Source organism: Numida meleagris, chromosome 5 (genome assembly GCF_002078875.1).
Source record: "Numida meleagris isolate 19003 breed g44 Domestic line chromosome 5, NumMel1.0, whole genome shotgun sequence".
Taxonomy (NCBI): Eukaryota; Metazoa; Chordata; class Aves; order Galliformes; family Numididae; genus Numida; species Numida meleagris.
This window is the reverse complement of record NC_034413.1, coordinates 46,577,550-46,590,635: the sequence shown is the minus strand read 5'-3', so window position 1 is coordinate 46,590,635 and position 13,086 is coordinate 46,577,550. Positions and strand designations below refer to the sequence as shown.

Below are 13,086 nucleotides of genomic sequence, written 5' to 3'. Positions count from 1 at the left end.
TGTGCTTGTTTGGGGCTGCTGCTGCGGCTCGCAGCCCCCTCTGGTGGCACACGCCAAATGCTGGCGGAGGGCTCTGGAGATGGGACCTGGGCTCTGAAAGCAAGCAAGAGGTGGCAAATGGCAGGCAGCCCAGAGCTGCAGAGTCAAGCTCTTCCTCCTGATGCTGGCCTTGGAGGTTTCCAGAAAAGGGAACTGCGGCCACAGTAAGGAGGAAATCTGTGTAGTAGTCATTGCTGCTTGATATGGTGATGTCAAGTGAAAAGAGCTGTGTTCAGCATGACCAGGCAGACACAGCGGGAGAGGTAGGGCATAGGGCTGGGATTGGCATGGGAAGTTGTCACACACCAGTGCCCATGTCGTGGAGCTGGCAGCAACATACCAGTGCTCCCAGGCCACATTGCAATGGGACGTGGTGGGCACAGCCAACCGGCGATGGCCCTGTGGCAGCGTGCCATCTCCTGTGCTTCCAGGAACAGGGCGTGGGGCCGTGGCACATTTCCATGTCCTTCTTAGAGAGCAGCCAAGCACTGGCCCCAACCCCACACCCACGCTGTGGGGGGAGCAGCAGCCAACCCCAGCACCCCGGGAGCGCAGCCAGAGCCTGCCCTGCTCGCCCGCCTCTCCTGACCATCTCCTTCAGACAGGAGCGTGATATTGCAATATGCCCTCCTTCCATCAGCCAGGGTTAAGAGCAGACAAGGCAGCAATTATGGACAGCTAATTAGGGAATGCTTTTGAAAAGTTTGCATAATTAGCTCATTAGTAAACATTTTAGAAACAATGCAGTTCATCTCCAGATTGAGTGAATGCTTAGAAAAGAGAAATTTGGCACACTGCAGTTATTTGGAGGGGGGTCTTCACTGGGGTGCAGTGGGAAGTGACTGCCTCTCCTGCAGTGCTGGAGCAGTCAGGCTGAGGCTCTGCAGAGAGGAAGTCAGCGATGAGATGTTAAGGAAGGCATGTGCTTGCTCATACATTTGTGGCACGGGTAGCCAGAAGCAACATTTCTAACGTACAGGAAATAATTCTGTCTGGGTAACACAACACTGTGGCTCAACCTGTCTTCAAATGAGCTTCTGCTGTTTTTTTGCTCTGTCCGGTATCACCAAATGGTTCATAATTCCTGTCAGCCGCAGCCGTTCTGCACACAGAGCCAGCAGCGAGCAGGCTAGTGGCGGTGCTGTTTGGCCACCTCAGGGTGACTCATCTCTTCACTCTGCTACCCATCTGCAGGGCTGGGAGAGCTTGGCTCACTCTGCAGCCGTGCCTGGCTGAGCCTCTCGGGGGACCCAGGCCCTGGGGTGGGCGGGGGGCTGCAGGCAAGCTGCTGGGTTCCAATGTCTCGCCGGCATCCGGCACTTAGGAGAGCCGGGTCTCGTCCTGCATCGTGTATCCTGTTGGCATGATGACACAGCAAAGGCTGTTCCGGTGACACCAGAACAATAGCATGAGACACCTCTTGCCTCCTTCCTGCTCCAGAAGAACTGGCAGGTCACCCGCTTCTCCTTGGCCTCTGGGCAGTGAGGGGAGAGCAGGACCTGGGGGCTCCAGGGAGGGAGTGAGCGTGGGGCTGGCTGTGGTGGCGTCTCAGGAACCAGCTGCCAGCTGTGTGGAGCAATCCCATTCAAACAGCCAATGCAGTGCTATAGTGTGCCCTGTGCTCTCTTTGCAGCATCCTCTGGGTTTGCAGAGGTGGCCTCAGGAGCCCTGATGACTTTGGCGGTTTGGGCTTCGGTCACTCTTTTGGCATCACTCAGTGAGGTTAGCAGTGCTCTTCTGCATCACAGGTCTGCTATCTGGGTGCAGGAGTTAGAAGGTTTAGTGAATGTAAAGAGGGGGCAGCCAGGATGATATTTTAAAAAGCATCCTTTTTTTGATAAGGACTGGATGCGAAGCCTGTAAAGGCAGCAGGAGGTTTTACCTTGATTTCCACAGGAGCTGCATTAGGCTTTTAACGAGCAACCATTTGCCTTAGCTACACAACCTCTCCAATGGGTACCGTGCCTATTGTCAGGCTGTGGCAGAAGGAGCGTTGGGCTCACCAGCAGTGCCAGGGCTGGGAGCTGTGAGACTGGGGCTCTTCCCCTTCCCTGCTATTGATTTACCACTCCTGCTTTCACACATCTTTTTAAATTCCTCACCCTATAAAGAAGAGATGAACGCTTGGGCATCTGCAGGCTCACTGACCAGTCTGGCTAGCAGCAGTGCATTGCACATTCCCCACCAAAGGCTGCTGTGTTGCAGCATTGCACAGAGCAGGTCAGAGCGCTGCATATGAAGATTGGTTCCTTCCCAGCCTTTTCTGGCCGGGTGTGAATTCTGCAATTAAATATGAATGCAAAATAAAAAGAACAGATTACAAAGAACAGACTGAAGACGGAAGAAATTTCTGCTTGCTTTTGGCCAGAGCTCAGCACAGAGCTTTTCTGAAAGAACAGGGAGAGGTTAGTTTTCAGCATGAGACAAGTTCTCCGTTTTCTTTAAATCAAGCGGCTGCACATCGCTGTTGAATGGCAATGTAATAACACGTTGCAAACCACAGTCTGGTGATCCTGGAATTCCTTATAAGTTAATAGCAGTCCTGGTCCGCTAATCACAGCCAGGATGTTTTAAGCAACTGTCTTTGATATATCAGTTCAAGCACACCATGGAAAGCCCTCCTTATGCTGACTGAGCAAGTAGATGGGCAGAGCATCAGAAAGAGTGAATAACCTGGGTTGTTTCTTTCCCTGAATCCTGAGGGATTCGTTGGACATACATACAGCATTGCTGAGCAATCCCAGTCAGTAGGATGGTAGTTTTAACACAGCACCAGTTCAGACATGGAGATATTTGTATCTAATAAATTGCTAGAAGCAGAGGCTGAGGCAGTGGAATGGGTCTGGTAGCAGAAACTCTTCACCAAAGACTTCCTTAGCCCTGATACAAGCTGCACGGAAAGCGGCGGGTGGCTGCCCTGCATGTGTGCCTGGTGGCTGTCCCAAACGTCACTTCTTCAGAGGAACAGAAGGCTGTGTGCATGCATGGTGCTTGCACACAGGCGGTCAGCATGTCAGGAACCCCCTGGGGGCCCACACAGCAGGGGTTGCTGACGGATGTCCTGCAAGCAGGAGCCCCCCCATCCCCCTGCTGCCAGCACGAGTGCGAGGCATGTGCTCAGCTTCCTTCCTCTTCTGTGAGTGTGTGAGGTTTTATTTATGTCGTTGTTCTGCAGTGGAAAGGGAAGGTGTAATGCCTGGCTCTCACACGCTGTGCCTTTGGTAACGCTGATGCTGGGCTGATAATCGCGAGCAGGACCGAGGCCTGGGCTCTCCATCAGCAGAGGGGACTGATTTGTCATTGATCTCTGCTCACTGCACCTTGTTGAAGTTTTTTGACCCGTTTGATTTCTTAGGTTTTCTTCCGTGAAAATCCTCTGATTTTTCTGCCGATCAGGAGCAAAACATTTCTCTGTGTCTTTAAATATGGCAGATGGGGCTTTCTTCAGATGTCCAACAACTCAATTGATGGAGACCTCAGGAGACCTCTCTTCTTCCCTGTCCCCCTTCTCAGCCTGTCTTTTCATCTGCAATCTGGAGATGTAAGGGCTGTAGTAATAGAGTGTCAGAGGAAGTAATTGATTCATCACACGCCGGGAGAGGAGTCTGTTGCCTTTAGTGTCAATGGAGCTGAACCACAGCCTGGGAGGGTGAGGGCGGCTTGTAAACACTGCATGGCTGAGCTGGCAGGGCGGCATGGGCTGAGCCGGGTGGCACGGAGGGGCTGCTACTCAGTGGAGCTCAGGACCTGGGTGGGGCCTGTTGGGACCTGGGGGCTTATGGAGGCAGGGGCACCGCGAGTGCCCACCTGGTGCCCAGGCTGCTGGCATCAGGAGCTCCTCACCTGAGTCCCCCCCTGCAAAGCGGGCAAAGGGAGCATTTACTCTCTGCCTTCTGCCTGCTCTGCTGCTCTTCGACAGTAAATTTTCCTCTTGTGGTTGTTATCAGTTATTATATACATTTTTTTCTTTCTGTTAGTGATCGGGTTGCCTGTGAGTGGTGACAGTAAAATGACACAGAAAGCAGAGTCTAATTTTTTTCCACAGATGGATTGTGGCAGAAGGAGGAAAGCGCAAATGCAGTTTCCCAAGTGTCCTGCATTCGGGGGTTATGGAGGGCTGCGAGCTGCCTCAGCTCCCCTGCAGCAGCAACAGAAGGCTGAGTGCTTGGGGAGGGGGCTGTGCTGAACACACTCTGTGTATCTTATTCCTGGTTTCACCACAATTTTTCCCCTCTCAAAGACTACCAAAGACATCTTGCAAAAACCGACCCCTGTAGCTAAAGATAGAAGGGTGAGGAATTTATAGAGATAGTTTTGGAGACAGAAATAAAATTAAACAGCCATGCGTAACCCCTGAACAACAGCCTCCAGAAAACCCCTGAAGTGCACATTAGCACATCTTGTTTTCTGAGATAATGGATGGTTCTCCAGACATGCCCCAGCTGAGAGCACTCTCTATCCGTCGTGCCTTTCCATGGCGATCTGGCAGCCCCAGGACAAGCGGCACATGGGGCAGCAGCAGCAGGCAGCATGCTCAGAGCCGCCCCTTCCTGGACTGCAGAAGCAGCTTACAGATATGTTTCATTCCTCCTGTGGCAAGATGCATCTTGGCTACCTCTTTTTTTTTTTTTTCTTTCTTTTCTGCATAACTTAACAGTTGCTGCTGAGACTCTTCCTATCAGCGGTGCTCGAACGGGGGTGAAAACAGTCCAAGGAATATAAATAGAGGCTATTTGTAGTTTCCGTTTTTTGTCTTGGAGGCATTTTTGAATAAGTTCTCCAATCTGTTAGGGTTATTTTCTCTGTCTGCCTCTCTCTCTCTTTATTTTTTGACGGGGTGACTGGATTTTTCTCATTTCTCAGAAACTCTGGTCAGATTTCTGAGGAGATAAAATACTCCAACACGCAGTGGAAAGATTACAAAACCCCACAGCACTGTGGTTGCACAAGACGTAATTGGATGCAACAAATTCAAAACAAACTTCCGAGAACTCCGAAGCAATTATGCACCCCCAGGCCCAGCCCAGCCTCGGCTGCCACCAGACTGTGATAGTTTCAGTCGCTGAAATCCAGTGAAATCCCTCCAGATGCAGAGCAATGCTGGCCTGATTGTTTCTGCTGCTGCACAGTTATGTCAGGGCAAAAGAAGGGTAAGCTCTGTTGCTCTGGGTGCATCCTTTGCATCCATGCCATGAAAAGCTCCGCAAGCTGCAGGCTAAGAGCAGGGCATCTCCTGCCTCCAGCCTCCCAGAGGCCAGTCCCAGGCAGGGCAGATCTGCAGTCAGAGCAGGGGAGCGATTAACCCCATCCCGATACGGGGCAGTGAGCCTGTGTCCGCTGAGAGCCACGGACACTAGCTGGCTGCAGCTGGCTGCACCACAAGCTTTTAGGTCTGTGCGCAAATCCATCTCGGGACCCATGAGGACTGATTCTCTTCTCACCCCAGGATAAATTAGGAGTGATTACCCTTAAAATGATGAGTTACACAAGTGTAAAACCCGTTCAAATCAAAGGAGAATCCAATTCATCTGCTGTATTTATAATTAATTACTCTGATTAAGGGCTGGCAGCTCAGATCAAACTTCATTGGTCTTGTTTCATCAGACAGCAGAGGTGTTTGCCTCTGGTATCATGGCCATAAAAATACTGTTTAAAAGTTCCCAATAATTTCTGCAGCCATTTCACCTTTGAAGGGTATGTCATTCAGTAGCTCAAGATTGTGTAAACATCACAGAAAAGTTTTCTTGTCTTTCACAAAGTAACCACCCATGAAATGAGGATTTGGTTGAAAGGTGGCCTAAGAAAGAGCGTGAAGATGGGTGGTGACGCAGAAAAATTGACAAAGCCAGCTAGCATGTAATGGACCTTAATTCTAGCTGCCCCTTGATTACAAAACAAGCACTGAGCTGCTGGCTCACCATTTCTTAACTATCTTTATACTGTGGCTGCTATCTCATCCCTAAGCTAAATTCAGCTTTTTCTTTGAGCATCTTTAAAAAATGTTGTGTTTTTTATAATAATGTGTGAAACAGAAACCCCCCTTTCAAGAGAAATGCTTGCATTTGCCTGCTGACATTGTGGCTAAGCAGGTCCCTGCATTCCCCCAGCTATCTACAGAATATTAATGTCTGCTGAACTCCACTGGCATTGTGGTTTCTCTTTGTATTCTTAGTAGATGTATTCGAGATACCATGACATATGGTTCAAGCACACCAGAGGTCTCGAAGGCTTCAGTCAACACTGGGCATTCCCAAATTTGGGGCTGTTGGCGTGCTGTCAGTACCTATTTGTCTCTCCGTCTATCTAGGACAGACTTCTCTAATATAATACGATCTGTCTAATCAAGGCTGGCTTCTATTCCTGGCCATGCTGCGAGCTTCCTGTGTGACCTTGGGCCAACCACTGCTTCTCTCTGCCTTCCCACCTCTCAGGGTCTCGTGAGGATCCCTTCATTAATGTTTGCCAGGTGCAGGCATGAGCCCCTTGGAAATGCCTATAAATAATAGCTCCAAATTAAACGGTGGGGAAGCTCAGGTTGGAACCTTGTGTCTCTCTGGCCCTGGCAAGCACTGGAGCTCAGGCATAGCTGTGTGCAAGCCTCACCTTCTCCAAATGATAGCTCTGGGAACACCGCTGGAGTGTTCCCAGGCCAGAGCTTCCCTGGGAAGGCTTTGAAGCAGGGCTCGCATGTGGTTAGGTGCTATGGCTATCAGCATGTACATGATTTATCATTTGTGTTTCTCTCCATACTAAGCTAATGTCCTTGAAGTGTGTTTCAGTGAAGAAGGACCCGGCATCTCATCGGAGCTGGGACTCTGGGTGCAGTAGGTTTGTTGACGATGTGTGGAGCAGTATGAGTCCCAAAACAGCTTTTTGCTGTCTGCATGCCCTGGGGAAGGAGCACCCAGAGGCACGGCATGGATCCCTGGTGCTGCTCCCCAGGCAGGGCGCAGTGCCTGGAGCTCGCAGTGCCTGGGTGGGCACCCAAGAGGTCGGGGCTGGCCTCGGGCAGCGGAGCACAGCTGGCTGGCCAGGAGCCGATGAGCCGTTCCGCAACAGAAAGGGGCTGAAAAGGTGGAGTCTCTTCAGCACTGCAACTGGGGCTCACTGCTGGCCTTTATTGGGCCTAGCAGCCTTTTTCAGGGGCCAGCAGCAAAGTGACTTAGTGAAAAGAGAGAGAAGGAAGAGCTTAGGAATCAGTGAGGGCTGTCTGAGGGAAGAAGCAGGCAAGCATGAGTAATACAGACATTAGAAGTGCTTTATAATTAGTTTATAAAAGCTCTCTTAACATCCGCAAAGCACTTTCTACTAAAAATCTTTAATAAAAACACAGCAATATTTGTAAGCATCTAATATTTTCCATTTAATTCTGTTAAACAGCTACAAGAAGAGCGTCTAAGCACTGCACTTCCCTCCCTTCTCAACCCCCCATTGTCTGGGTAGTTAAAAGCACTTCAGCTTTGCCTCCTTGCCTTAAAACTCCCTAGCGGAAAGTCCTATGTTCGAGGTGGTTTCAAACCAACTGGCTGGCCCTCCCACTGCAGCAGCAGCTGAGAATATCCCGCTGCTGGAGGAGCAGCCAAGAATAGCCACTTTCCCTGCAACAAGACCTGCTTATTCCACTGACTGCAGATGTGGGTTACGGATGCTGCACCCTGCCCCCATGTAGTTATGATTGGCTCACTAGGGTAAAGCCTAGTTGGGAAGAAGAAGTGGCCATGAAATGTGGCCTTGGAAATAGCAGTGGACATAATGCTAGAGAGGTCAGCCCACAGGGGTGACGGTGCATGTTGACTGAAGTAATGGGTTTGGTTATGTGAGTGAAATGCGAATTGCTGGGTGCTGGTCAGGGCGGTGTGGATGCTATCACTGCATAACTGTCCCACCCAGCTGTGCACTAGTCTGTAATTATCTGGAAATGAACTGGTTAGACTAAAAAGCGTCCCCTTCATTGCATTTTCTTCCTTCCATTTTTTTCTTCTTGTTTTTCACATAGGAAGAACGAAGTCTAGAAACAACGCTTAAGTTTAGCAGAAGCAAAGGTCTGGCCAGTGACCCAACATGAGGAGAATGGGGTTTATCAGTTTGTTTGATCATGGGCCAAGGCATGGACAAGACCAAAGTACATGATGCCAGAAGAGTCTGTGGTGGGATGAGCCAGTATTCTTGCTGAAGTTTTAAAGTCTCTTGTTTTGGACCAGGAGTCTCTGGTGTTTCATTTTTAAAGGCTGAAGCTTAATTGCTGTGCTGGAGAGGAAGGAGGTGCTCCCCCTCATCTGGGCAGGAGCTATCTCCTGACCGAAATATGCTCCCAATTCGCGCTCTGTTTACGTGACCTGAAGAAAGGGAGTTTTGCCTCAAGAGGAGTAGAGGGCTTGAGCCAAGATTTTTTAGCTAGGAACAAAAACTCATATGTGTTTATATTCATTTTATATTTGGCAAAAAGGATTCTCTGACCTTCTCCTAGGGGCTTTTTTAGCTGTTTGTAACATTTGATTTATTAAGGATTAGCTGCAGTAAGAGAAAGCTCAGTTAGATGCTTGGATGAAGCCAAACAGGGTTTAATTCAGAGAGAGGCAAATATTTCCTGATGGTTTACTTGCTAGATTCATTCTTTTAATTTTCCATTTGCAGATTGTCCAAGAGCAGATTGCAATATTCCCAAATTGTATGTATTATTGGAAGTCATTCACCCATTCAATAAGCAAATATTTCTTGGTCCAGAATTTGCTTCTGAAATTGCCAGGGCTCTTAGAGCATTGGGTGGTTGAGAAGCCATGTGGAGAGCAGTGGGCTGTTGGGTGTGTTGGCTGCAGCAGGAGCTGGAGCGTTGCACACCAACAGCTGAGGCTGTGTCCGGAGTTGGTAAATCATAACTCCATGAGGACACAAGATGTGTTTCCTTGGGATGCAGCTAACCTGTGCCTGTGCCATGCAAATGGCAGATTTTCCAGCCCAGTACATTAACTGTGTTTTGCCAACACTCATATTTTCAACAAATTAATTTTTGTTGCGTGTTCGTTATTTCAGTAGTCGCCGGCAGTCCTGCAGCACAGACGTGTACTTCAGATGTGGAAGGGCTGCACACACAGTTGAGATCAAGGAGTTATTTAGAGAACAAAATGTCCCTTCTGTTTGCTCAGCACTACTTTAAACAAATAGACAAACAAGGAGGAAAAAATTCTACTTAAAAGAAGTACTAACACTGTCCTCTGTGTTCTCCCTCTCAGGGGAGAGGATGGGATCAAACAACACGTGATGGACATTACTGGGGTCACGGAGGGTGCTGCTGGGTGGTGTTAGGGCAATAAGGGGTCACAAGGCAACGGGGAGCTGCCCAAGGGGCTGGGGGGAGCCAATCTTCACTTACATCCCTGCACTTCCACCCACCAGCTAAGCCAAGTGCTCTTTCCTGTGCCAGTGCACAGGACTGCTTAGGTTTCACCTTGGCCAAGGCTGCTGCATTTGTAACAGAGTTAAAGGCTGGGCAATTAGAGCTAACTCAGGGCTCTGAGTCCAGCACTGACAGGATTTTATCTGCAGGCATTTTGCTTCTGGCTCTCGGCCTGATTTAGTCCCAAAAAGGAGTGAAACCGAAGCTGCTCAGGCCATCTTTCTTTGTGGAGGAGCACACTGCGTCTCTGTAAGTTTGTTTTGAGGCTGTTGCCCGCCAGTGTGAGCTTTGCAGAGCGGGAGTGAGTCACATGAGGATTGCTGCATCCAGCAAGCTACTTCTCCTTTCAACTCCTGATTCCCAAACACGAGATCTTGTGACAAAGAAGAAAGGCAGATTTCTGGCAGCGTGGAGCTGCTGCTTCCCTCCCAGCCCCACAAGAAGAGCTGTAGCATTATTCAAACAGGTTGATACAAAGTGAATAAGCAGTAGAAGGGAGATGGGCAGTGTCTGTAAATAGCAGCGTGCTGGCCAGAGACAAGGAGGGGCGGGAGAGCGTGGGTGTTAGGTGACAGCTGAAGAACAAGATGTTCGCATGAAAGCTGTTTGTTTCTTCACAGCGCACGCAGGCTGATACTACCTTGCCATTAGTCATGACCCAGACGAAGGAATCTGTGGGAGTTTCCCCTTCCAGCCAGACTTCCCAGCGAGACTTTGTCTCAGCACCAGGAGGCAGCTCTCCCAAGCCAACCCATTCCTCCCCAAAGCCAGGGGCTGGGCAGGTGGGCCGGCAGAGCAGGTGGGAAGGCAGGCTGTGGTGAATGTGGTTGCCCATCTCTTCATGCAGCACTTCTCATCCACATGAGCCTTTGTTAGCACTTAACAGAAGAGAATTGTTATTACCATCCAAAACCTGAATAAGTACAGCAGCCACACTTGTTGAAGGACCAGTGCAGTATCAGGAAGGGCACCACATCACTACCTGCTCACATTGACTGAACGCTGACAGTTTCTCTAATGTTTGCCCAAATTCCAGCCAGAGAGTGGAATAAACCAATCAGTGCTGTGTAGAATGATGGCACATAGAGACAGAGGGAAGGGAAGGAGAGCAGCCGGGGAGTATTGGAGCTGAGCTTCTCCGTTGCCAAAGGAGTTTTGTAAAAATACAGGCAAATTGTGTCCTGAATTCTGCAAGTTGTCTGTGAAGTTGAAGTGGATGTGGGTACAATAAAATAATAACTATGTGCGGTCGCAATGGTGGAAGGGACAGACAGACAAAAGGGAAAAATGTGTGTGTGTGTGTGTAGATGTGAATGACAGGAACCTGCCTGGAAGGTAGTTCTGTGAAATATGCAGATAAATAAGTGCTTAGTGTCTGTCCCCGCCATGCTGAAGAACCCCCTGACAGATGGTTTTCCTGCCGTTTCCCCTGCCTCACAGGTACGACTTCATTGAGATCCGAGATGGGGAGAGCGAAGCAGCTGACCTGCTGGGCAAGCACTGTGGGAACATCGCACCTCCTACCATCATCTCATCAGGCTCCTCTCTCTACATCAAGTTCACCTCAGACTACGCACGGCAAGGGGCCGGCTTCTCCCTGCGCTATGAGATCTACAAGACAGGTCAGTGGCTGAGTCAGCACCTGTCTCCTGGGCCGTGTGCCACAATGATCTTCACAAGGAGATGTTGTTGGCCACCTTTGCTATATGATGTTAGTACATTCATGTTCTTCACAGATAAAGGGCCCTTTTTTTTCATTTAGTTTATTGGTTTTTTTTATATTTAAGCAAGCCTGTTTCATCACACTTACAATGAGGTAAAGATGCTAGAGTTGGAAATGATAGTACATTTTTGGATTATAATGTGGCATCAAAAGCAAGCTTCCTTGTTATACACTCTCTTGAATTCAAGGACTCAGAAATGTCTGTCTTTCTTCATGGCATGTGTGGAGCTTGTTAGGGCTAAGTGGGGATTGTCTTTGGGTTAGGAGAGTATGGAGCTCCCCTCCCGTGGAGTTGCAATTGAGGACTGATCAATGGCACTGTGTTTTCTCCTCCTGGAAGCTGGGTTTGTAACTGGGGAGCTCTGGTTTTCAAGGGACTGCTGTCAGCTGAGCTGTCAAGGGTAGAGACAGTGCCTTTCCAGGCGGATATGAGAGGAACTATTCATAATTCTGTTTAATACCAAACTATTATTGAGGAAAGTAAAAGCTGCTCAAAGGCCTTTTAATAGTGTTTCTGTCTAAATATTTGTCTGGATTGTGTGTCTGGGAAGGAGGCGTGAGAGCATAAAACCCACTCAGTGTGCTGTGTGTGTGAGTGAGCGAGGTGTGCCTGCGTGCTGAGGGAGCAGGAGCGTGTTCTGCATGGAGATGCAGTGCCCACCCTGTGCCCACATTCCTGTGGTGGTGCATAGGAAGAAACACATACGCAGCTCTCATGTCATCACATCCAGCATGAAAAACGTGCCCGTGCCTGGTGAAGAATCAGAAAGGAATGCAAGACTGCCTCCCCTTTGCAGAGGCTGGTGACTGATCCACCTCTGCAAGAGGAGGCAGGAGCACAGGCACCAGTGTCCAGGGACCGAGTGGCAGACAGGTTCACAGGCACCCCCATCTGCTCACAGGTGGAGGTGGATGTGGAGACTTTGCTGCAAGGTGTCGGGGATGGGATTCCTCAAATTTACTGTGAAATGGTGAGCACAGAGAGTGTGTAGAGGTTCTCATGAATGAGGAAAGTGCCGTGGCTGATGGTTGCCTGGGCTGCATAACCAGCCATCAAGTTGGTCTGGTGCAGCCACTTCAGGCCACTGCTGTTTATTAATGGTGAGGACGTGGACTGATTGTCAATGGTTTACGGGCGTTCGGCCCGGTTCCGTGATGAAGGGGATGGGGGATCCACGGGTCCACGCCCCAGGAAAAGGGAAAAGGGTAAGGAGATGGCCCTGAGAGCAAAGAACAGCGGCAACAATCTGAGGAGAAACAAACTAATTTACTAAATAAGATATCAGAATGCAAAACAACACACTATAATACAATATAATTACAATTTAAGCTGATAAATCCAATACAGAGAGAGAGAATGTCCCAAAATCAAGGTAGGCCTTACTCTACTACCGACGATAAGACGGCTGGAGAGCGAGGTGCTGCCAAGACGAGAGATGGGTGGAAAAAGGGACGAGGTCTCGTGATCTGCAAGTTTTTATACTGCGAGCTTTTATCTTTTCCCTCCGGCTGGAAATGGTAACAAAGGAGCAAAGTACCGTGGGGAATGTAGTAGTCCTTCTCTTCTGAGAACCAGGTATATCCACTACATGATGTTATGATGTGGAATACCAATAGCCGAAAATCACAAAACCATGACACTGATTCATCTGGGTCTTGGGATTTGCTGAGGCCAGTTACCAGCACAGAAGATGGCAGACTGCCTGTGTTCAGTTGAGAAGACTGGTGACCCTTGCCACCCCTTCCTGGTACACACACACACTCTGAGCCCACAAGGTTGGGTATGGAGTTGTGAAGGTTCCCAGGTCAGGTCCATGCCCTGCCTCGGGGCACAAAGTGGTGTAAGCGGTCTAACTGGCAGAGGTGGCCAATGGGAAAGAATGGGGCAGCAGACAGGAACTGATTGCCTGTGTCGGTAGCCAGGAAAGGG

General features: G+C 49.4%; 1 protein-coding gene across 6 annotated transcripts in view; it reads left to right on the top strand.

The window, feature by feature from the left end:
* Window positions 1-13,086, top strand: part of NRP2 (neuropilin 2) — an 82,041-nt gene that overhangs the window by 15,565 nt on the left and 53,390 nt on the right. For all 6 annotated transcript variants that reach the window (XM_021398425.1, XM_021398423.1, XM_021398426.1 and 3 more), the window contains exon 3: window positions 10,874-11,055. In XM_021398425.1, the coding sequence (XP_021254100.1) occupies window positions 10,874-11,055 (182 nt within the window). The remainder of the gene's footprint in view (window positions 1-10,873; window positions 11,056-13,086) is intronic.